Source organism: Megalobrama amblycephala, linkage group LG22, assembly GCF_018812025.1.
Source record: "Megalobrama amblycephala isolate DHTTF-2021 linkage group LG22, ASM1881202v1, whole genome shotgun sequence".
NCBI classification, from domain to species: domain Eukaryota; kingdom Metazoa; phylum Chordata; class Actinopteri; order Cypriniformes; family Xenocyprididae; genus Megalobrama; species Megalobrama amblycephala.
Window position 1 is genome coordinate 12,714,858 of NC_063065.1, and position 26,547 is coordinate 12,741,404.

Sequence of the window (26,547 nt, forward strand, 5' to 3'; positions counted from 1 at the left end):
TATATTTTTACAATATTATATTATATGTTTTCATTAATATTATAAATTGAGATGCACTGATATATCAGCCAATAATCGGTATCGATTATTTACACTATTGGCCGATATTTTAAAAACAGCTGATAGTCGGGCCGATATATCCTGTCAATCAAATAAGGACTGAATTTGTTCTTTGTGTAAAGAAAATGCTAAGAAACCAGTTTGGTGTTCAATATTAATAGTAATTATATGAATTAATAACATTCAGAATGTTAAGAAATATTAATTTAATCTACAGAATTTAGTTAATGTGTGTTAAAATTTGTGTTGTGTTGTAATGTGTTGGTTTATAACTGATACCAGTTACTCTGAAACAAGTTGATGAATGGAAAGTTTTTTTTGCATTTTTTTTCCCAAAATATTATAATTCAAAATATGATTAATTATTAATTATAATGAAATTCTCATTGATTTAAAAGAAGGTATAACAGGCAGAACCCCCAAATTATCAGTATCGGCAGATATCACTCTGAATAATCGGCTATCAGTGGAGAAATTTGGTATCTGTGCATTTCTAATTATAAATTGTTTTATTAAAATAAATATATATATATATTTTCTGTGTTTTGGATGGGATTGCTGGGTGGCAGGACATTTAAGGCCTTCAAAACTGGCCAACTTCAATGTAAAATAAAATACTCCTTCCTGGAGATTATCTTAAATTTTGTAATAAAGCATATAAGTTTAATTGTGGCTGGCTTTACTGTGCTTATTTAAACTGTAGCTGGCTTGCATTGGGGTTCTGAATTTAGTCTATCAATATTGTTGCATTTATTTTTTTTTGTAGCATTGGTTTGTACAGATGTCACAAGAAGTATGAACCAATGAAATTTGTTCTTGTTGGAAGTCTGCAAGAAATCAGTCAAGAACCAAAGGAAATGGTTTAATGTAGTTAAATGATCCCCCCTGTAATAGGGCTGTTCAACGATAATCGTGATTATCGTGTACAAAATAAGAGTCTGTTTACGTAATATTATGTGTTTGTTCTGTGTATAAGTATTATGTATATATAATTACACACACATACATGTATATATTTAAAAAATATATGCGTGCGTGTGTGTATGTATATGTGTATGTGTGTGTGTGTATATATATATATATATATATATATATATATATATATATATATATATATATATTATATATAATTATACACAAAACGAACACATTTATTATATAAACACAGACACTTATTTTGTACACGATAATCACGATTATCGTTGAACAGCCCTAACCTGTAATAATGATACACAGAGTCTTATGGATCAGTTTGTCTGGAACCAGGTGGCAAAAGCCATTGGTTATGGCCTTCATTTAGTCTGGTAACTTGACCAGCTTGACCAGCTAACCTTGTTTTCAGTTTCCCAGAGGCATAACCTGGGAGTTTTCTCTATATGTCATCACCCTATGTATTGTGATACCCGTTTTAATTTGTGTTTTGTCTTTTTTGTTTTATTTCTCATTTTAGTATTCAGAGAAAGCCCTCTACAACCAACTGAGCTTCTACAGATACATCTTCGACTGGGAATATGCCGTCAACAAGGTCCTGTCAGCTGAGGATAAATGTAAGACTTTGCATTAACATCAGCTATTACTAATTAGCCTGAAAATTCACTCAAACAGTTCCCATAAGTGCTCGTCCAGCACATATTTCTGACTCTACGTGCACTTACGCACACACACCTCACAGCGGCTGGAGGCGGCCACTAGGTTGGGTTAAGAATCCTCAGCTCCTCGAGTCGACAGCCGTAATTCAGGCGACGGATTCAATCACCGAATGGCGCGGTGCTGAATGCAAAGCGGTCCAATCAGTTGGAAGGAAGAGGGGAGTGAGTGAGAGAGAGCCTCCTCTCATCCCGTAGGCCTTCGGTAATAGCGCTGGCTATGTTGATTGAAAACAGTTTTTAGATTTTGGAAAATGATAGGGCGAGTAATTGGAGAGAAGGCTAAAGGATAGCCCTTCATAAATAATGGGACATGGAGCATATGTTTTCAACGGGCCGTTGGAGGATCCAGACCGCTCGCGGCCGCTGCTAGCCGAGCCGTGGCTACTTACCCACAATCCCTTTTGATTGATGTCACTTGATTAAAAAGGACCTCTTGGAATAGACTTATACATTTATTTATTTATTTTTACATGTGCCGATGAGGTTCCGAGCCAGGCGCGAGAGCCGTAGATAAATATAATGTGTAATCAATAGATGACCACTCAGAACGTGGAGCAGGCCGAGGGGAGAGTGTATCAGGGGGCGGGGGCCTAACATGATTATAGACTTGGCTTCTCTGGGAAATTTTATTTCTTTACTTTTTCTCGACTGTTGTTTCTGCGAGTAATTGTGGCCAATCTGTGGCGTTCTGACAGCCACACTGCCCATCACTGCAGCCTGGGCTCTAATTCCTGAAGGAGTGATTTTAACCCTCTAGCCCTGATTTTCAGCAGGAGAAATGAGAGGTGACGTTACTCCTCCCGTCCTCCTCCTCTTTATTTTTTTTTTATTTTTTTATTTTTTCCCTTCACAATTGTTCTCAGAAACCATTTGTTTATTCCATTTGTTATTTGGACTTTTTCGTTTTCTAGTTGCATTTTGTGTATCAGATTAAAGAGATCTTATTTATCATGCAGTAACGTATTTGTGTTGTCATGCAGCTCCGTCACGTACACGTGTATATTGTGGGATTAGTGGAGGACAGCACACACGGCTTTGAAGTATAGCTTTGAAATGGTTATCTCCCCTCTCACTATAATACTACACATTACTGTATTATAGACCACAGGGTTTACAGGGGTCTAGGGGTGAAATTACAGGGCTGCATGGCTTGCACTTCCTTTTACCTGGTCCAGTTTCTTATTTAGACCCTGGGATGTAACTCTGACATTATAGGGGTTCTGAATTTACTGTCTTGCACTGGACAACTGTGCCGTAACAGCATCAGTGTATTTACATACTGTAGGTTTAGATACAACAATCTAGTACATGTGACTAGTACATGGTAAAGCTATGCCAGTAATGCTAACTTCCCCATGATGTGTAAAATAGTAGTCAACTTTGACTTCTGACTTGGTTAAATGTGCGGCAAGTAAATTTTGAACAACGCTGTTGGACGTTGTTGATATTTGATATTTGAACCCAAACAAACCCACCCCTCTCTTCATTGCTCCACCTCCAAAACTCACACTCCAATCCTAACCACCCTGATCTCGAACCCCGGACTGATCGCTGCTGGCATGTGAGGTGAATGCACTAACAAAGATGCTAAACACTGCATTCTCTAGCATTCGTCAGTGTGCAGTAGTTTAAAGGGTTAGTTCACCCAAAAATGAAAATTATGTCATTAATGACTCACCCTCATGTCGTTCCAAACCCGTAAGACCTCCGTTCATCTTCGGAACACAGTTTAAGATATTTTAGATTTAGTCCGAGAGCTTTCTGTCCCTCCATTGAAAATGTATGTACGGTATACTGTCCATGTCCAGAAAGGTAATAAAAACATCATCAAAGTAGTCCATGTGACATCAGTGGGTTAGTTAGAAGTTTTTGAAGCATCGAAAATACATTTTGGTCCAAAAATAACAAAAACTACGACTTTATTCAGCATTGTATTCTCTTCCGGGTCTGTTGTCAATCCGGGTTCACGACTCCGCAGTGACGTTGCTAATGTAAGACGCTGCTGACGTGTTATCTGGTGCGCCCGAGCTTCGTTTACAGTCTGAGGAAGATGCACGCTGTATTCAAGCTATTCTACATTGTTTGTATTTTGGTATTGCTATATTTTTTAAAATGGTGCGTAAGTGTGCATGTCGCGGATGTCCTAATCGCCAAAAACAACCACGGCGACGTAAAAGTGCATTACCAACGCCGACAGATGAAAGGATTCAATGGAATCAATTCAGTGGAATCAATTCAATGGAATCAATTCAATGGAAAGGATTCCGGAAGAGAATACAATGCTGAATAAAGTCGTAGTTTTTGTTATTTTTGGACCAAAATGTATTTTCGATGCTTCAAAAACTTCAAAAACTAACCCACTGATGTCACATGGACTACTTTGATGATGTTTTTATTACCTTTCTGGACATGGACAGTATACCGTACATACATTTTCAATGGAGGGACAGAAAGCTCTCGGACTAAATCTAAAATATTTTAAACTGTGTTCCGAAGATGAATGGAGGTCTTACGGGTTTGGAACAACATGAGGGTGAGTCATTAATGACATAATTTTCATTTTTGGGTGAACTAACCCTTTAACAGCAAAACTCTCACTATCTGGCCACTGTTACACACACAATGCGAGTGGCGAGTGGATGTCTGTTTATCACAGCTGACGCGCAACAAAATGCTTAATGAAAATAAAGTGCAGTTGATGAACGAACGACAAGAAAGCACAAAAAATGAACATACAGTACACAAGAGTAAATACAATGTTTTCGTTGTTAGTCGCAAACAGCACAGCAGCTCCAGACAATCAAAACAGTGTTACTCACATGAGAACTGGGATCAAAGCAGCCTTCGCGTCTGTTTTCAGGCCTTCCCACTTAGCTCTCTCCAGCTCTGGAAAGCCTTTCTAATATAAATGTGGGTCCTAAAGCGCTTGCCCAGTCATAAACCTTCATTCCAGTGATATTCTTTTGAGCTCTTTTATATTTGTGTCCCATCTCTCATTCTGCAGGGTTTTTTTTTTTTTTCTTCTTATTTTCAAATCTCCCTCTTGCTCGTTCTCTCCCCTTGACCATTATACACCCCTTAGGCCGTGTGTCCACCAAAGCGTTTTTAGCCAGCTGAAAACGCTAGGCGCTCTGCTGAAAACGCCTATCTGTGAGCGCTTGTGCAGCGCAGCGTTTTTTTCCGTTGAGACGCTTTGTTGCTATGATACGGAATATCCGCGGCACCGTTAATTATAACTGATTTTGCAGGTAATTTGTTTCAGACTTAAAATGTTGACACAAAGTAGAATTACTTGCTATGTATGTTCGGAGACCAGCAATATTATTTTCTCATCCATTTTGTTTCGTTCTCTGTTTGTTGATGTTGCTGTACAGCAAGAATGTTGTGACAGTTGGTCGGTGTTGTATTTGTCCCGCCCCTCCTCCATTCTGATTGGATGGCTGGCTAAAAAGTGACAGTGACGAGCGCAGCGTTTTACTCAAAGTTGAACATTCTTCAACTCGAGGCGACCAGTAAAAAACGCCGAGCTCTCAGCGTTTGAGCGTGAAAAAGACGCTCAGCGCCTCGTTACGCTCCTGGCGTTTAAAAAACGCAGCGTTCCCATTGAAAACAATTGAAAAAGTATGCTAGCAGCTGGAAAAAACGCTCTGGTGGACACACGGCCTTAATGTTGATTGGTTAGACGTTTGTTGTTGCTGTCAGCCCGACTAACCTCCAAACAGTGTAGCTGAAAAAATACATACCCCACCTTTTAAATCTTTCACCTAAAATCAGTGCTTTTAGACTAGCTCCTCACTGACTGTTAAAGGGTTAGTTCACCCCAAAATGAATTTTTTTTTTTCATTAATTACTCATCCTCATGTCATTCCAAACCCGTGAGACTTTCGTTCATATTCGTAACACAAATTAAGATCTTTTTGATGACAGAATGCTGTCAGATTTCCTTTCATAGACTGCTTTTGCAATTGAAACTTTGATGTTTCAAAAAGGTACATGCTTTTACTCGCATGTAAACATCGATCAGCGAACATAAGCTCAACCGAACCTTAATAACACACAAGAACAAATCTCTTCTGGAAGCTCAAACTTATTGTGTAACCAGTGAGGTTCATTCTCGAGTGTTACTCGGCATGTTTGAGCTTCCGGCTGAACACCGGTAACACCGTCAACACAGACAATTGCAGCAAGCCTAATGCGTTTACATTAATACTCGCCAAGACTGGTATTTTGAGACAATTGTGTGTTCAAGCGCAAGAGAACTAAATTCAGTGCTGAGATGCAGCTCTCTGAGCACACAGTAAACTGCGGGTGACTGAATTGAATTCTCTTGTGTGTTTTAGCGCTCGAATGTGACTTCGTCACGTCCAATGATAAACTTTAGTGAATAATTATTTAAAAAGAAGCCCATGCATTAATGCGGCCCTTGACGTACAGTAACGTGCTTGTCGGCATTAAAGGGATAGTTCACCCAAAAATAAAAATGATCCCATGATTTACTCACCCTCAAGCCATCCTAGGTGAATATGACAAACACAATCTGAAATATTTTAAAAATATCCTTAGTCCTTCAAGGTTTATAGTGGTTGTGAATGGCAGCCCAAAGTCTGAAGAAAAACACCATCCATCCATAAAAAAATTAATCCATACGACTCCAGTGTAGAAAAGTAAAAGAAAGTAAAATAACGAGCTTCCGGCACGACAGGCATATGCATTCGATGTACATCCAAAAAGCGTTAACTTCCTTCCGTTAAAGCTTTTTGGACATACATCGACGTACATCGAATGCGTATGGCTCTTGTGCTGGAAACTCATTATTTTACTTTATAATTGTTTTAATAAGGATACTTGTCTTACACAAACACATCAGTTTGCTTCAGAAGGCCTTTATTAACCCATTGGAGTCATATTTTTGGGTGAACTATCCCTTTAATAGAGGATGAGTCGAAAAGCTCAATAACTAGGTTGTTCTTGGTGGTGAGAGGCTCAACGTACATTTCTAATGATTTCCACAGTTTCTCTCGAATATAAATCAAGCACCTATTCACAAATATACACTGCTTATTTTTTTGAGCGCCAGAGACATTTGGAAATGAACTGATATTAACATTAACCACTTTGCCCTCTCAGCCATCAATGTTAAATGATGATTAATTTAAAGACTTGCAGTGATAAAAATAATAGGTTAAGCTGATTTTCCATTTTTCTCTTTCTGTTCTGCATCCCAGAACGCTTTCCACTTCTATCCATTTTGCTCATGGGACTGACTTTAAGTAATGTCAGTGTGAGCGGTCGAAATTGATATAAAATAAAATTTTGCACTAATTTAAAATGCGAAACAAAAGTTAAATAAAACATTTCCTTTCATTTTTTTTTGACAAATAATTTTTAATTATTTATAAAGTTTTATTAAAGGACATTTTCAAAGAATAATTTTGGCTCAATGGCGCCCCCCTCACACTACGGTACAAAAGTTTGTACTTGGTGTGTTTTTTGTTTAGTTTTTTAAATACTTTTTATTCTTTAATTATGCATTAAATTGATCAAAAGTGACAGTAAAGAATTTTAGAATGTTTCAAAACATTTTAATTTCAAATAAATGCTGCTCTTTTGAACTTCCTATTCATCAAAGAAACCTGGAAAAAACATTGTTTCATTTTTATTTCCACAAAAATATTAAGCAGCACAACTGTTTAATATTGGTAATAATAATAAAGGTTTCTTGAGCCTCAAATCGGCATACTAAAATGATTTCTGAGGGATTATGTGACACTGAAGACTGGAGTAATGGCTGTTACTAACACAGAAATAAATTATATTTTAAAATATATTCAAATAGAAAAGTTATTTTAAACTGTAAAAATATTTCACAACTGTTTTTATCTAACATACAGCCTTGGTGAACATAAGAGACATCTTTCAAAAACATTTAAGAATCTTAATTCAAGACAAGTCACTTTAATTTTTGTAGCACTTTATACAATACAGATTGTGATTAACAGGAAAGTAATGATTGAATGATGCAATCAGAGTTCAATCAAACAGATTAAAAGCATTAGTAATGCTGGTCACACATTGAACGGTCAAATGGTAAAATGAAAGTAAAGATAACATGACAATTCACACAAGGGCTTGGAAGGTTGTGTTTGTAGATCTTTCTAGAAGCTTGTTACGCTCCACAACCGAAGTGTGTTTTCTTCAATACATTTTCACCAATTACCAGAGCACAGCGAACAAAGGTAGAGGGTTGAGCTGTGGTCTGCCGCTGTTGACGGCAATGGAAATGCTCGGGAGCGATAGTGGAATAAAGTACAGTTCAGAAAACTTTTAGCTGCCCTCTTCGCGCACATACACACACACACACGCACGCCTTCTCGTAATTTACCAACCACCTCCTCCTCACACCATGAGACATTTAGTGTCGTATCTGCCAGATTTTCTGTCTGTCTCTGATGACGGAGGAATTGCTTTTAAAGTGGGCATTATGCCAGACCAGCAGCACAATAGAAAAACCAATCTTCCCCCTATTCTGTCTGCTCCGCTGTTATTGTGGAGCTTTAGATAACTGGAGACGTACGTTGCTGGTAGATTGAGCAAGAGAGAGCTGTTTCTGCTGGACGCCAAGGCTGGAGGTTAGAAGTCTCCAGCTGCCTTCGGCCGCGGTCGCTGGAAGCCGTGTGAACAATGAGAAGGGGTGAATGAACCTTTTGGTCAGTCTGGGAAGTTAAGCCTGAAGAGGTGTTAAAATTACGTGCTGCCTTGATAGAGTTTGTTTGGACAAGCTGCAATGCTTCGTCTTTGCCAGGGGTGGTGCTGTGGTTTGGTTCTGGTGGGATGCATTGCAGGGCTGTGATGGAGGAGGGCGATGGTGAATTCATCCCTCTGTTGCTTGATGGTGAAATTGCTGGTCAGTGCTTTATCCATTTGCAGTCTTTTCCTCACTAGATTACCTGATTCCTTCAGAGAGAAAAGACTGATGGAAATTGGCGTCCCAACCCCCATCACACAAATACACACTCGCACACGCTCCCTCTCTCTCTCTCTCTCTCTCTCTCTCTCACACACACACACACACACACACACACACACACACACACACACACACACACACAGAAAGAGCAAGATAAAGGAAAGAAAATGCTTTCTCTCAAGTATCTATATCCAAAGAAATCACTAGAGAATGCCCATTCCTCTGCCCATAACCTGTCGCTTCGCCACAACTCGGTGTCAGATTCACTCCACTTTTCATCTCGGTAATGTTTAAAGTTAGGTTGTTGATCATTAATCTAAATTTAAATACTTCGTAAATATTGCAATTAATCTAATACATCTTATAAGAAAAAACATTTTATTTTATATTATATTTATATTTGTTTACATTTTTTTAATATAATAATTTATTTTCATATATATATATATATATATATATATATATATATATATATATATATATATATATATATATATATATATATATATATATATATATAAAGTGTAACTTAATTCCTAGGTTTTTTTATTATATAAAATTATTATAATTATTATTATAATATTATTAAAAATTGTATATTTTAATTGTTTGATGTACGTATGTATATATATGTATATGTATGTGTGTGTGTGTGTGTGTGTATATATATATATATGCCAGAAAAAACTGCTAATGACACTATTTTAAACATCCTGTCTGGATTTGAGTTAAATGTAGCTGTTATCCACTTGTTGTTGTTGTTCTCCACCAACATTTGTTAACATCACACTTTTGCTCATATTCAGAATAGCCTTTAGAATTCACACCGAATAAAATGGATGGGATGTCAAATTTAAAAATCATCCTTAAGTAAATTTAACGGCATTATACAGATTAAATATAATTCATTTTATGATATTAGTAAGATGTAATGCATTAACACCTTCTATTTTGGGCTAATTCTTCTGTAGCGTAGAGCTTCAGACCCGCTGGAGTCTCTGGCCTTCTGACAGTAAAAATGAATCAAAAGCTCTTGTTTGACTCCCATGATCCTCCTGTCCAACCGCCTTCCCCGGCATTCTCAGTGGCTCTGCCGGCGGATTATATCACACACATGCATTGTGTCTGCACGCAGCATGCGTGGGGTGCTTTTTCTTTGTGTATATCGGCGTGTACGCGTGTGAGAAATGAGACATTTAGAGTCTGATCTACATGTAAACCACAGTCCTCCGCCTGATTGCAGCTACTGAGTTAAATGTGGAGGCAATTTCATGCACGGCAGGAGTCCTTCCATAATAAAACAGTTTTTTCTGCAGTTTCGAAAAAATTAGATATCCCATATCAATGACTTCCAAATCATGTTGAACTCTGATTTCATTCTTTTCATGAAGAGCAATTCATAACGTCTTTTAGGCAAGCCCTTTTGCTCCCTCCGTTCCATTTCCTCCTCTCTCTCACACTCTCTCCTGCTCTCTCCGCATCCGTCGCTCTCTGTATCTCTTACTCTTTCTAATTCGCTCTCCCTCTCTGCCTTGTCTCCTCTTAAGTGTGGGCAGTGTGATTATGTTCAGGCAGTAATGTAATTTCACTGCATTGATAAAATAGAAATTGTCCTTTATCTGTGTACTGATAGTGCTCAATTTGCAGGCGAGCTCCTCGGCAACCTCTTCAGGGCACGACGCGCGTGCCCTCCCCCAGCCCTCCTCCCCCACGCTCTGCCTGCCTTGAGCTGCTGGAAATCCGCGGGTGCGATTGTCAAATCAATTATTCATTCTGTGCAATTACACTCGCACAAAGAACTTTTCTCTGCTCGGAATGATGATTAAATTAAAAGCTATTCCAGCTGCCTGATAACATCTAATAGAATATTCATAAGCAGCCCAAATGGAATGTATGATCCCCATTAACTTCATCATGCTCACTTAATTACATGCTTGTTATTGTATTTACACCTTGTTAGAGCACATGGAAGCTGATACACTCTCTCTCTCCGGACTATCTTCTCCGTCCTGTCGCACCCGCCTTCTTTCTTTTTTCGCTCTGTATTCCTCTCTTTCTTTTGCTGTCTGCTCATCTCTTTTTCTCACGTCTTCCCTCACTATCTCTTCACATCTTTTCTCCCTCTTAAAAATGCTATTTATTTTAAATGCGACCCCTGCCGGGCCGGGAGGGAACGCGAGGTCTCTGACAACCTCTGTGGCTTTTAGGTTTCTTTTATACATTCTGCACACAGTGATTGAGGGAAAAGAATGAAGAAGAGGAGAGGAGAAAGAGGGAAAGAGAAAAAAATTATTTTTTCCTACCTTTCAAAAATGATGACATGATTGCTTTCCCTTGATCATGCATCATCATCTTTCTTCAGCCCCCCCTTTTTTTTCTTTCTTTCCTCAGGTAAATAGTCCCCCTCTCCCTATTCCATGTGCCAGCATTCTGTTTTCTTTCACTGTCTCTTTCTTCTGCTGGAGGTAAAAATGCACAAGTGATAATGGTAACCGGCACTGCAGATGGTGCATTTGGAATATTATTCCCCTTTTTTCGATGTTCAGGTTTGGCCATTTTCTGATATTGACCTTTCTTCCCCTATGGGGAAATTCTGTAACTCTGTTTCTGCTACACCTGCTAATGGAGATGGACTCTGATTGAGTCCTAGACCAGCAGTTGGCTGCTCTGATTCAGTCGTCTTTCAAGCATAACGTTTCATGTTAATAAACAGTACAGGGTCATATGAATTTCAGTCTAGGCATTTACATATTCTCAAGGAACATTAATGTAAATGCTCACCTTGGCTGGGTCTCCACTTCTCAAAGCCAAGACTTGCTTTTAACAAAAGTCTTTGGTTAAAGGCTTTTGATTTAGTCTGTAATTCTCATTCAGTCCTGCTAGCCTGCCAGTGACTCCTCTATCGTCTCTATGGTATTGAAGGCCCTCCTGATGGGATAAATGACCTTGGATATCAACCCGATTGCATGACCCCGTGGACCCCTGGCAGAAGAGTCTATTTAGCTTCTGCAGACACCTAGCCCCTCTCGCCAGCGCTTTACCCTCAAACTGCCTGGATAGCTGGTTACTTATCGATTCTCAAAGACTTTCATTTGAAATGATACTTGATGGACCTCTCCAAGTACATGTCCATGAGCGTAGTTCGATATTATGACTGATATTTTTCTTTTCGAATCAGTTTTGACTCGTTATGGATCCACTCCAGCCCTGTCTACTGCCGGGCTCTTTTTTTTTTTTTTTATCTTGTAGTTGCATTTAGGTGAGAGAAAAAAAAATCTGGTTAAAATATATTTGTAAACAGATTTATGTTTGGGGACATGTCATGTGTATTGACAATTTCTTTAACATACTGTTTTAATGTGTGAATTATATATATTTTTTTTTTGTATGATCCAAACTTTGTTTTGGTGTTGATGTTTTGGAGACTTTATGACAATTTTTTTATACAGTATAAATGGGTATTTATGCATTTAAATATATAAATGCCTTTCTATTTTAGGGAAGGGGTCCCTTGTGATGGGAATGTGATATTTGGGACTCGCTGGTATTAAAAAGTTTTTTTTTTACGTATTGTTTTGTTCTCTTCTCAGTGAAATTCAAGACTGGCTGGAAACAAGATAAGGAAGTATACAAAATGCTGAAGGATGTAACCGACAACGTCCTCGGCACCAGCGGATACTCTGAGGTCAACCTCGCCAAACTTTTCCAGACCTTTATAGCTCTCAAGTAATGACCGACTGTCCCGAAGAAGTCCTGGGTAATCGGATATGGCATAATATTTATGCCTTTCTGCCCTCCAAGAGAAGCCGTACAATGTTATATTCTTATTTTAATTCCTGTCTGCTGTAAATACACCTTGTGATTTTGTAATCTGTGCTATTTTCTAGCTCAATTGCTTTACATTTGTAATCCCTGACAGCGTTTTGTGGCTGACGTCTTAGGCGTGAATTAAGGTCAAAGGTGACAAGCTCGCAGTCAATCTGCATGTAATCACCAAACCTTTCCATGTTTGAGCACCTGTCTCTCACTCTAATCTGTGTTCTTGTGTCCCATCCCATTTAGCCTTTGTCCAGGTCTAATCGATGATGAATCTGTGGTAAAATGGCCATGATAAGGGGCTAAAGACGCTCTCAATACAACCCAGCCCCCCACTCCCCTGGTAGCGCCACACACACAGGGTTTTTAGAGATAACAATCAGGGGTAATGACAGGCAAGTTCACGGGGGGGGGGCTTGTAGCTGTTTGAAGGGGTCTTAGTTCAGTAATGACTTCTCTACTACCCCCTTCATCTTTAACAGCACAGCAATTAGCCAATGATACAGAGGTAGCCAGTGATTTCTGGAGTTTTGAACGATTGAACTCATGTTTGAACTGCTCTCAGCTGGTACGTTGCGAATTTATTGGATCGCAACGTTCGGTCTGCGCCTGGCAGCTTGTGTTGTATGTTTTAAATGTTCATTGCCTATGAAAGTGTCTTAGGATTCTTAATTGTTTTTGATATGGAAACATCAATAAAAGTATTTCACAACATTTTCACATTTCCCTTTTTTCCCCCCCTGCTCTTTGATTATTTTATTTCACTATGCTGCAGGGAGTGATGACATTTACACATTTGAAGAGGGCGAGTTAACTTCACCAAATGGAAGGCTTCATTTTCAAGACCTGGAGAATGGCGAGCCAAGAGTGTGTGAAAGCGAGGAGATTAGTCCACTTAAATCGAGTCGGTTTTAAGAATGTGGTGCTTCACTCGCTCATTCCATGTGTTTATAATGACAGTTAGACGATGTCTTAAACCATTTCATCAGATGTCAATTTCCATAAATGCCATGCTTGAAAAAAAAATCACCTTAAACGGCTGCGACTAATGGCACCGACCTTGGAGAGTGCAGCAACACTTAAGAGCTACTTTCTGTCCCTAGTATGACAGACAGCATTGTAGGCCTTTGCTGCCAATGTGTTAAACACATACAGGCCTATTTAGCTTAATGTGTGCGCCTAGCTTGGAATGATACTTAACGTTCAGGAACTACCTGCATCTGTTATGTCGCACTTTTACAAGATTAAATCGCCGCATGATCTGGGGCTTTCAACAGGACATTCCTTTAACCGTGAACGTGCTTTTGTCGTGCCCGCGGAGGCTGTTTTCAAACTGGGACACTCAATGAAGACGAGGCTTTGCATTAATTTACCCCACTAAGCTAATAAGAATGATTCGTTTTTGTTATGCTAAGCTTTATTGCCTGTCTTTTTGACCAGAATGGTGGTGTTGAGCAAAGCGGTGGACAAGGTTCTCTTTGATGAGGGAATTAGTGGCCTATTCTTTCTCTATTATTCATGGCATCGCGGAATATGTAAGTACCCGTGGGTGTCAAAAGGAAAGCCGGCCCTATTGCAAAGTGCTCCTCTTGTTTCTCTGAATAGCAGGCTATGAGATGATAAACCGCTTAATACACTGGACTAATTGGATGAGGGTAAAAGAGACGAAGGAATTAAGGCACACCAAAAGGGGACAGGGTTCCAGTGGCCCGCCATTCAGCCCTTTTCACCGTGATTTCTTACTCTACTGCTCCAATAGGAAACGAGAGGCTCATCAAAGCGCCTTTAGTGCTTTCACCTACCCCCGGTGTCTCGAGCTGTGTCGGGATGGAAAAGCGTGATTATTCGCTGGTTGAAGCACAGCCCAGTGAGTTAAAATCAAGGGAATGCATGTAAAATTTTATGAACTGTCAATGTACACTTAATTTGAAATAGTTTTTTTTTTTTGTTGTTGTTGTTTGTTGTTGTTCCTTGTTAACAAGTAAATGATGACTTATTTTCAACACAAAAAAATCCAGCATTTTTTTTTTTTTTTTTTTTTTTTTTTTTTAATCCATAAGGATGCCTTTTTGTCCTAATATGGACATTTCATTTTATTTTTTATTTTATTTTTTTGTGGGGAAATTATTTATTCTCTCCCCTCTTTTCTTTTTTTTTTTGTAGTGGACATTAAAGAGACTTGAAATTGTCAACCATGTTACCATTAAAAGGGTTATTATAATTATGCACAATTCCATAAACTAAAAAAAAATGCCATAAAGAACTTCTAAAAGACAAGGGTTTGTCAGTACAACGCAGTCTTAAATATGAAACCGTGCAACCAGAACTTTGTCCAGGAAACGGATTATTAAAAACTGGGTATTTGTAGAAATATCAAAATTATTTGCTCTAATAAAACATTGTCATGACATTGAGCACAAGGCTAAATGAGCTACACAATTATCAACCCTGTTATACTTTTTTGAAGGCGTAGATATATCCCAATGTATATTTATTTATTTACTTTGCTTGTGATGAAATTTATTAACACATAAAGCCTTTTTTTATTCCAATAAAATGTTTAAATAAGATTTTGGAAATTAAATATGCACCAATTTGCTGCAATGACTTGGGTGCCTTTAAAAAAAAAAAATGGGTTCCCAAACAGGTGTTTTGGCACTCTAGAGTGTTCTTTGTGGTCAGAATATTGGCAATGAATCATCTACACACTCTCCACAAATAGAGAGGCAAATTTAGTCTCCACAAAGTCTGTTTCTTCATTCATGCATTGTATGAAAAGAGTTAAAGAGAAAGTTGCCCTAAGCACTTCAGGTCAGTGCCTCTACAATTGTGGCGAGCATTCCCCAGATATTACGAGCAAATTGGTTTGCGATTCATTAATAATGTTCACAATAAGATTAAGGCATTCTGGAAAATCTCATAAAAATCCCAACAGAAGTGGGCTGCACGCTCCAGTGGTCCCTTCTGCAAATAGAGTCTATGCACCTCGCTTGGAGGTACGGCACTGGAGAGAAAATTGGTTTCCTTTGCTTAATGCTCCTTTGAACATATTCTCGCATGCCAACATGTTTAATATGGACTTGCTGCAAGAGGGGGGTCCTTGACGCGCGATGTTTAGAAGAATTTGTTGGGCGTTATAGGAGCACTGATCCCCTCACGCCTCCCAACCCGTCTTCATTTCGTTCGTTTCCATCTTCACTGATCCTGCTTGTTTGTGGCGTCATAATGAAACGGATTAGCGCGGGTAAAACAAGGAAAAGAGAAATCTTTTCAGCGGCGCGCGCGATAAAGGAGAAAATTAATCCTTGAGGTAATTTCACGCGATTTGGTTCGACACCATGGACGGGTCAAATGGGCGAAAATGACTTTGTTTGAATGGAGCGCATTGATTGCTGTAATGGCATCGTTTCGCGCGTGAGATCCAACGGAGAGGGATTTGGGGAATTAAATAAGGAATTCGAAAGAAAGACTTTTTGATAAACTGCTTGTTACTTCATTAATGAGAAAAGGACTTAACTGAATTGGGCATTTACAGATGTTGCGTCCAATTTAGCGCCTCTACAAGTTGTAAGGCCTACAACGGATGAAATGGCGGAATAATAATGGCGCTTTTTGTCAAGCGTTGGATTATAGAGCCGTCATGAATATCATCATCTGACTAAATAAAAATAAATAGGCCCACGTTATTTTTGAATGAATTATCTTCAGTCATTTATAGCAAACTAAAACAAACAAAAAGGCTCTTTCCACCACATAAATGTTTACTTTACTGTGCAGTTGGGTAGTAATTGATTCATGTTTTAAAGTGACCACTTAAATTGTTTTCTCTTATTAGCGACTCCTACTGAATAGGCTAATTGCCTATTTACTAGAAATTCAGCAAATCATATAGCTGGCTATATTCTTACGGCTATTAAACCACCTGATTTGTTAAATTAATAGGCTATCGCGTCTATTTAAGCATTTAAAAAAAAAACATTAACACGTAGGCTACATTGATAATTTTTGTGCTCGACACATTTCATTTTACCAAGATAAACGCGTACTATACATTATATTCAATTCGCATGAACAGTTGTAAATAACAGAGAAGGGTTTGTTTCACCAGTTTCTTTTATTCCGACTTAACTGGTCCCTGCGCGCGACAGGGAAAACTCTCACTGAATAGCAAAACTTCCCGGTCTGGATTTCAAGGTCTCTACCGGTCAGACATAAATAATCATCTAAAAATCTAAAATTTGAATCAAACGAACAGAGGATGAATCTACATGAAACCATTCCTACAGAACTACACTGAGAGCATATTCTCAAAACATCTTTTGAAATAAACTATTTTTTTTCTTGTCATTTTGCCCCCCCTTTCATTCATTTTAAAACAGAGCTATATATACAGGATACCCTTAACAGATCAGTAAACAGGCTAAAGTTTAGATTTTTCACATTGTTCATCCTTAAAACAAACCAAGCATTTCTTTTTCATTATTTTTTTTCTCCTAAATATATTTAACAGAAGAGTTGAAAACAGAAAGTAAAGCTGAGGATTCATTCTCAGAAATTTGATTTGCTTTGCCAAACTTGAATGGATATGGTTCAGGATGGGTAGCAGGTTGTGGCAGTTCCCTTTGGCATATTGACCCATCTCTGCTTCAGCACTGAGAGAAGACTAGGAAGAAATTAGAGTTCTCTGTGTATTGCAGTGTAGTTCTTCTCTATGGGTGTAAATGTGTCTTTTGCCACATTTGCTCCTGACCCAAAAGACTGGATAGATTTAATGACTTAACCAAGCACAGCCTCCCTAACTTTCCCTCTGATGTGCCTACATTACACTCAGGGTTCTGAAACATGTTTGGTGCACTGTGTGAAATTTAGAGATGATGTCCAGTAGGAGGCTCTGTGACTTGGCGATGACTCCAGTGTCTGATGGGTCTCCGTTGTGCTAGTGCTATATGGATTTGGTCGTGCTTTTTGTTGAGATGGTTTCTTTAACATTTTGTTTTGTTTTTAAGGAGAAGGATCAGCATACTTCCTTCCCTGCAGTGCCAGATGGCAGGATGTTCAGTTGGGTCAACTGGGCCGAATGTTCCTTTGCTTTGAGACGCAGTGCTGCGATGCTAGATGCCCTGCGGTCGGCGGCCGTAGAGGATGAGGAAGAAGGCGGGTCTGGCAGGGTTGCCGGCGGCTGCACTGGACCCTCCACTGGCGGTGCAGTTTGGCGCAAGAGAGCGGCGGCCGTGGAAGCGCTGGTCAGAGGACCCATACTTGAGAAGAGTCTAAGGAGAAGAGAGACAGAGTTCTTGTGATACAATGTACAGCAACATTTTTAGGTTTAGCAATAGTCTGCTGAATCAAGGGTACAAAATAAGAGCCATAGGCATCTTTAGATGCAATTATTGCTATAAATATATATATATTACACAGTTCTTTATTGTCATATTTTCCATAAAGAACATTTAGCATCCATGGAAACTTTCCAGGTTCTTTATAGCAGAAAAAGGTTCATTAGATTATTAAAATGTTTGACTCATTGTGTTCACAAATGGTCTTTACCTGCCAAAAGTGGGTCCAATGAAGGCTGGATGCCTGAACATGGCTGTGCCCAGGAAGGTTCCTAGGCCGAGGGGTGTGGCAGGAGGGAGGGTGGAGCTGTTTGGGGGCGGAGCCAGGCCTGGGAATGCAGCAGCAGCTGCCGCTGCGGCGGTCCACGCTGACTCCAGAGCAGGGTGAGGGTGAGGTGGGAAGGGTCCTCCTTCCAGGTAGTGACTAAGGGGGTGAGCGGCTGCCAGCGGCCCAGGAAAGGGCAGGCCCGTGGGGTGAGCCTGGACGCCTGCCTTTTCACGTTTCCTCCACTTTGCCCTTCGGTTTTGAAACCAAACCTGAGATTTGGGAGAGAATCCTCATTAAAGTCCAAACTTTACCGTTCACTGCTAGTGTTTACTAAGTTTACTATGCTATTAAGTTTGAAGTCAGCAACATGCTTAAATAGTTGGCCTTGAGAAGTTGAAAATTGTCCCTTCACGTTCCAGAGCCATTAATATTCCACCTGACAGCCTGCATGGTCATTTAAGCATGAGCTTGTCGCTCTTGTTCATGTGCAATATTTGGTTCGCTTTAATGAGGTGACAAATAGGCTGGAAGTCAAGGGTAATTACATGGCCCTAAACTTACGGTCTGTTACCCTAACTTTGCTAATTAAAATCTGGTTCGGGCAGAGCAAAAAACCAGGGTGGAGCGTGGTAATTAAGAGCCGTGTTAACAAAAGCTGTCGGAACAGCATCCAATAACAATTAATGCACTTTAAATTAAATTCCTCCAAATGTAAGTTGCTTCCAAAAGGCTATTTAACTTTCCCACGATCCCCCTTCTATCCTACTAAACCCCGCCAGGTTGTGCCACAAGAGCAAGACCTGCAGACAGGGACTTCATAATGAAGGAAAGTGTCAACAGACGAACCAACAGGGACCTTGGCCCCTCACACATGCTCGAAACCGCTTTGCATTATGTGGCCCCTGGGGCATTTATTAGCTTTATCACCTCCTGATCGAGCCTGTTAAGTGATTTGTTCTCCCACATCTCCAAATTGACATCTGTTGTTTTACACGGCCAATAACCCTGGTAGCTTCCTCATGTTTGCACTGTCTCTTTGGTTATGAGAGCTGGGCTTGAACATGCGAGCCACGCTTTGAATAGAGAAAGGAGGGGTGGCAAACACCCTTAATAGTCTCTCACTCGTTCCAAGTGCAAAGCATCGGATCAATGCCGGTCTATTGCAATCACAAAATGGGAAATCAAATAGCATTATCCCCCCTACCCCTCCCTCTCCCCCGCGCCGGCGATGAGAATTCAAACACCATTTTCTCCCTGGAATAGCAGTGTTTGCTCTCTCGCTAAGTGCGCTTTTATGAATCAGGGGCGTCTGTGTAATTGCCGCTAAAATGTTCGCTCTATTGTGTATAATAACTTTCGATAACAGGAAAGACCTTGCCATGACGTACAGGGTCATTTAACCAAGTTTACGATTGTCATTTTAAAATGAAATTAAATATAGACCATTAGGTATATTGTCTTAGCGTCTACAAGTAAGCAAATTGCAAGAATTCGCAGGCTCACATCATTTAGTTAATCTTTACCTTCAAAATGTCGACAAGTTGTCATATTATAGGTAATTTCTCTCAGTTCGCTGCAATTTAAATCCTTTTAACTTCAGAATGAAGTCGAGGCTCTCAATTATGTTTTATACTGTACATGTTAATATTATTGTGTATTTAAATTCGCTTTATTTTTCGCTTTATTTTTGTGCTTTAAAAAAGAAAATAAAAGTACTCACTTGCACGCGCGCTTCTGTCAGATCCAGCCTCATCGCGAGCTCCTCTCTGGAACACAAAATATAGATTATCAAAATATGTGCAAGGACTTTCTTCCCCCACAAACACTGTAAGAAAACAGATTTTGCCTAAATTGCCAGAAACCTATGAAAGCAATTTGGGGTTGATGAGAATCGAACGGATAACTTGTACGTTTTTCATAATGGCTCGTTTCGTTGGGCGAGCCTTTAGTACACCGACTGTAACAACATAATGATGGAAATAATGGCATCTAGACTATTATATGACAGTTGCGCATTTACTGAAAATATACCTGGCTAAATTTATGACAATTATCTACCACGTCAATATAAACATCGATATTTCATGATCAACAACGAACATTTTGGTTAAAGAAAACCGGTCCTCGGGTAAATTTGTCATTAAGCAGACTGACTTTTTTATATTTAATAGACTTATGTTGTGTGGCATATTGATTATTTTTCTTTCATGCAACGTGACTGTAAAAATAACGAATAAATGTGGGCAGTATTTTCAAAATCTAATTAAAAAACAATTCTTTTTTTTAACTATTTCATTATCAATAAAGAATGTCAATTATACAGCAATATTTTATAGCCTAATAAAAATGTAACTCGAAAATTAAATTGTATAGCCTATGCATAACATTAGTTAATACATAGCATTCGTATTAAAATTGAGCATACTTTTATTGTGCAATTTTATATAAAACCATAAAAAAAATTAAATGTTGATAATGTGAGGCGTTTATTTCAGTTTGTCTTATCAATATTTTGTATGGCTCACTTTTCTAATGCTGTTCCACAATTGAACCCATAAATAAGCATTTTAACAATGAAAATGAAAATGAAAATAAAAATAGGCCCAAAACCACTTAACCTCCTTACAACAGTCACACTTAAATAATTAATAGCCTATTTAAAACTATTTATTTATACATTTGAGTGTGAAATAGGCTGCTGCTGGCCTATGCTCTTTTAAGGCCCATATTAACTGACCCATAAAGAATAAAGTGAATAAATTGTACAGCACATGACACAAACGAGTATACACACATTTCAGTAATTTTGCTCTCATACCTATTGTACAGAATGGCACGCCGATTGGTTCCCCGATTTAAGGTAAACGGTGTAATATTATGTTGTAGAAACGTGAAATATATTTAAATCATTTTCAGAATATAATGAATACATTTAGCTTTTAAACGGATATATATATATATATATATATCCACAACATAAGCGTTTCCCACAAATGTTTTGGTTCGTGAATCCACCGTTTTTGAATTTATCAAAGTTTACATAATTTAATGTTTTCTAAAATATATATATATATATATTTAGGCTTTGTATTTTTACATACAGGGCCTATTTTAAAAATGTCAACAAAAAAATGATATAAATATTTACTTAAATAAATATTTATAATATTTAGGCAAGGCTACCTTACTTGATTTGTATTGGAATTTTAAGAAAAAATAAAGTATGGATTAGTGATGTTTCTTTCGATATAATAATAATTATTTACTTAAAAATTAATACAGATGAAAATATATATTAAATATGTTTTATATTTTTCAGACATTTTCTAACGCATGCATCGTATTCATTAGTATACATGGATATTATTTTTCTGTCATCGTTGTTGTCAAAATAAACCATATATCTAAATAAAATCTTGCTGAATAACGTGTAAAAGCTATTGTGCGGTATACCTGGTGAACACATCAGGATAGTGTGTTTTCTGGAAGGCCCTCTCCAGTTCCTCCAGCTGATAGCTGGTGAAGGTAGTCCTGTATCTTCTCTGCTTCCGTTTAAGCATCCCTTCCTCCGAGTCGCTGCCGGCCGATAGACACACACTGTCCTCTCCATCTTTTACATCCCCATCGTTGTGCATGCTCTCTTCATCCTTCGGAGACAGGCTGGCGTCTCCGCACGCCTCCTCTTTGACAACATCCTCTTCAAACTTCAGAGTGCTGAGCTCCACCAGCTCCTGGGCCGTGTGCTCGGGACTCTGGCCTTCATCACTCTGGCTGAAGGGCGCGTTCTCCCTGTATGACTTGCTACGGCTGATGCTAACTTGTGGCGCTTGGCTGATTTTGAGACTCTCACAGGCTTGGTCCAGCAGTCTCTCCCTCTCACTCTTCTCTAGGTGCTCGTGAAACCCCCTCCCGGAGTCCAGGTACTTCCCTCCAGGGCCGTATAGCCGGCGCAGTTTGGGCGGCAGGTGCATGTCCGAGTCAAACGAGTTCTCTTTAGAAGTGACTAAAAAAAATGAAACAACATAATGTTTTTAAATGCACCAAACTGTGTAAATTAAGACAGCATTATATACGACTTTTGGGGGGGTTATAAATATTATGCACTCTTAGAAATTTTTGTATTTCAACCAATAACAACCATTTTGCTGCATACGTTTTTGAGTTTATCATACGATTTTTTTTAAAAACGTTATTTTTATAATGTCTTCAGTGCTGTATAGTGATAGTGTTACTATCAGATGGTTATTTGATATATAGGGTACCATGGTCAAAAACATGGTTTTAGTATGTTTTACTTTTTCAAAAGTAGGCTATTGGTCCATTAAGAAACCCTGAGGGTTTATTTATGGTTTTCTTAACTGCATAACCCCCTTAAAGCCTTTATTTTAATGAGTAAAGCATTTCAATGCTGTTCATTTTAATTTATTCTTTAATTAGAAAGGTTCTTAAAACTTTCAGGACTCTATTTTCACGCCCAGAGGCGATCCAAGGTGTTGCTTCTGACTATTTCTGTACACATTTCCACAAATATGAAGTTAAATTCACACGAAATCAATTAGCTCCTAACTGTATCCCATGTTTGGAACGTAAAACAGCACAAAAGAAGTAGAAATAACATTAAAGACGCTTACCTTCGGTTGACTGGTCGTGGTCCGGTCTGACGGGTGCTGGCAAACTTTGCGCTCCCAGTTGTCTGACTTTACACGGGCTTCTTCTGCCCAGTATACTGTCTATGCAGTAGGAGGAAAGCACGGTGGGCGACTTGCTTTTACATTCGCTTCGGTCGCGGCTTTCGTCGTCGTACTGACTACTCATATTTGTATCGTCCAAGGTTGTGCTCGAGTGGGTGACTGTTACTCTCTCTCGCACTGTATCTGAAACGTCTCTCTTGCCTATCCCACCCTGGCCGCTAATGCTATATGCACTGATCCGCAGTCGCTCCGCTCTCCATTCTGTTGCATTGACGTGTATCGCAAATCTGATTGGCTCCCAAGGGAACAAGGGGGATCTTTATATATTTTTCTATTAAAGTTAAACACTATGAACTCAGCGAATGTTGTGATGGATTACTTAAGTTACTGGATAAGCACCTCCACATTTAGACTGAAATTAGATTAAAATAGAAAGACGTTGGAGATAAATAAAACTTCAGAATTGATCAAAAACATTTAAAAACACGTTTTTGTATACCGCGATGCCAGATGTTTTATTTTTAATCGTAGCTAAATTATTAATCATGTTTTTTTTTTTTTTTTTTTTTTTTTTTCAAATATATAAAAAAAAAATGTTTTTAAAAAGATAAGAAGGAATCTTCAGTTCAGTGCACAGGCTTATTAAAATACACCGGCATTAAAATTGTTTTGTTGAGAAGAAGAGCGTCTTACTTTTTTCTATTACCATTTTTCTATTATCTTTTATTTTTAGCCATTCCATTTGTCTAATATTGGTTGTTCTGTCTGTCTATCTGAGATGTGATACTATTTGATGATATTTTATACTCTCTGGTTCATATAGTCAAGGCAACTCAAGGCCTGACCGGGTTCACCTGGTCCCCCCTGTGCGTTTACAGCCTCACTGCCTGTCCTCTCAGAGAGTGAAGCGATCAGATAGCCATAGATGATTGACTTAAAAAGTGAGGGTGGTGATAATAGGCCCCTGAGAGCGTATACTGCAGGCAACTAGTCTCCAGAAGACTGAAGAGACAGATTGAGAATGTAATTTTAAATGAAAGTCTATTTAACCTGCTGCGGATGGCATGACCCTATCCGCCGCTCAGACCCATCAATGTTAAAAGGATCATTTTCACAATTCAATCCCAAACTTGCAACGAAGCTGCAATTTACTCTCTCCTCTTCATAGGTAATATGATTCTGCTCTGGTGAGATTAGGGTCGTGAGAATACTGTATGAGAATACTGTTTTGATGTTAATTGGAATTTGAGATAGCAAAATGCCCTGTCTTCATAAACAATAAAACAATTATTTTTTTCCTCAAACTTCAGCACCATCTATACAAGCAGATCAACAGAACAAAGTAATGACAATAATAACAATATAAGACATTTTTCCTCGTTCCCAAACAGGCGCGTAATGCAGACGGGTATTTAAAGTCGCTATGTAATTTGGGGGCACAATTTGATTCATTTATACGCGCTCTGTTATTAACCCAAGAAAAGAAATGTCAGGGACTATTACCGCCAGCAGGACATCCGCGCTTTGTTTAAATGCACTAATTACACGCACGCATATGAAAAAAAAAAAAAAAAAAAGCGCAATTTTCCCATATTCAGTCTTGGGTCTATTTAGCGCTCTACGTGCGGGCAGGCAAGCTGTTAGTGGGGGGCAGGCAAGCTGTTAGTGGGTGCCAGTCAGTTTCACGCTCCTCTATTACCCGATACCACAGTGTGTCATATTTTCACAACAGCCTAACTTGATAATTTCTACAATCGTCTTCTGTTTTGCAAGGGTTTACATGGCCCATAATCCGTTGGGTTTTGGCTACGCGTATGCAAACCACCCCCTGTTCCGTTAACAAGAAGCTTTTCTCAAACTGTAAGTAACAGTAGGTGACACTTTACATCGTTTCGGTGATGTTATACTACAAACGGCTCAACAGCTGTGTCTAAATCCCTAATATAGACTCTATCACTCCCACGTTTTCAAGCAGCGCCATCTCCTGGTGTTAACAACGCCGCTCATGGGTAAAGCCAGTCAGTTGAGCAAAAACTAAACGAGATCTGCATCATGATTGACGCTATTTTAAATCATCATTTGTAGGCCTAATTCATGTGGAAAGTTTCTGCCACATTTCGTTTTGATGATGGATAATCACGGATAATTGCATATTAATTTAAACCATTTTGTGTTTTCTATCTATCTATCTATCTATCTATCTATCTATCTATCTATCTATCTATCTATCTATCTATCTATCTATCTATCTATCTATCTATCTATCTATCTATCTATCTATCTCAAAGCAGAGGAAGTTCAGATTATTAATTAGCCTAGAGGTTACTGTGGTTGAATGTAGGAGCCACACTGATGACAGTTGTGCTCCAGAGGTGGCGTGTCTTCATTCCTGTTGCTGTGACTTAATTGGATGCTGCTCTGCTTGAAAGGGCGAACAAAAAGACGTGCTCTCAGACGCGCGCGTAAGCAAAGTTAATTAGTGGTTATTAACACCACGCATAATGAGAGCGCGAGGGAGTCAATTTAATGACTTTGTTAGCTTAAGTTTAGAATGACAGTCGATGATCGGAACAACAATAGCAATCTAGAACGCAATGATCATCTGTAATTTTCAACAGTAATACGCACTAATAAAAACAAAAGGACTCTAATTTTGTTCATCTGACTCGATAATTTGAATTTATTTAAAAAGAGGGAGAGAAGGAGGAAGAGGAAAGACAACTCAAACATTTAACCAAAGATTATCCTGTCCTTGAAGACACAAGTAAATAGGATCACAATTGATTTATTGCTTGTATGCCACATTATTATTATTTATTTGGCGGGGTTCCAGAAATATGTTTCTGTGAGCGATAACAGTTGATTTTGCTCCATTTTTATATAAGCTAGCCTACTTTCCGGTGTTGTACCGAATTCTGTGATTGTACCAAAGTAGCCTATGTGACCCTATCCTAGACGCTGTATTGAGCTATCCTTATCCCAATCATAATCCTAACTCTAAACCGTCATCACTACCCGTCACATAATTCGGTGGGTCGCAGAATTCGACATTATTTGCAAATGTGTAGATGGACGACTTGCAGTAGCCATCAAGTTCAGAATCACATGACCACATTCATCAGTTGTGGAGTTCATTTGCACAATTTTGTGAGTCATTGTTTTTTTTTAAATCACAACATACAATTAAATATAAACCTGTCTTCTAAAATTAAGTCATTGTTGTGCAAATAAACTAGTTTTATCTTATTTTTGATATACTTTCGAATAATAATGACACGTTTTCGTCACATTTTCTTTTAAACTTACTTTTCGGGGGACCAGTCACCCGAAGTGTGTTTAGTCGCTATTAGCCTATTCAGTGACTTTCAGGGTGGTCGATTAGCAAATATATGTCTATCACGTAAATATAACGACGTTATAAATAAAACACTATGATAAAGTTATAAATAATCACTGTAGGTCAACTCTGTTTTGTTTTTGCACGATCCTACAGCTGGAATGGCGAACTGTTGCTATGGTGACCTCCTCAGGCGAACTCGACTTCTGTTCGCTGGCGGTTATTTCGCGCCTTCTACCTTAAACTAATCCAAGATTTGTGGTTACAAAAACGTCGTTTGGAAACGCGGTTTTAACATTTAGGGCTAAGTTAATTATGTAAAAACAACGAATACTGTAGGGTTCAGGCCTTTTTGGGGTTGGATAGGCGACCCGCCGCCTTTATTTCCAACCCCCCTAATATTACGAGATCATACAGTTGCGG

At 38.7% G+C, this 26,547-nt stretch overlaps 2 protein-coding genes across 2 annotated transcripts in view; one reads left to right on the top strand and one right to left on the bottom strand.

The window, feature by feature from the left end:
• pola1 (polymerase (DNA directed), alpha 1) overlaps window positions 1-13,206 on the top strand; it is a 58,995-nt gene extending 45,789 nt beyond the window's left edge. Inside the window, exons 36-37 of the mRNA XM_048173876.1 lie at window positions 1,511-1,607; window positions 12,267-13,206. Of these exons, the coding sequence (XP_048029833.1) occupies window positions 1,511-1,607; window positions 12,267-12,406 (237 nt within the window). The 3' untranslated portion in view covers window positions 12,407-13,206. The remainder of the gene's footprint in view (window positions 1-1,510; window positions 1,608-12,266) is intronic.
• Window positions 13,207-14,694: 1,488 nt separating this feature from the next.
• On the bottom strand, window positions 14,695-23,328 carry arxa (aristaless related homeobox a). Its single transcript, XM_048173877.1, has 5 exons — window positions 22,728-23,328; window positions 21,550-22,099; window positions 19,817-19,862; window positions 18,040-18,365; window positions 14,695-17,762 (listed from the first exon to the last, which is right to left on the bottom strand). The coding sequence occupies exons 1-5, from the start codon at window positions 22,909-22,911 to the stop codon at window positions 17,507-17,509; spliced, it is 1,362 nt and encodes a 453-aa protein (XP_048029834.1). The 5' UTR covers window positions 22,912-23,328; the 3' UTR covers window positions 14,695-17,506.
• Window positions 23,329-26,547: the final 3,219 nt, after the last annotated feature.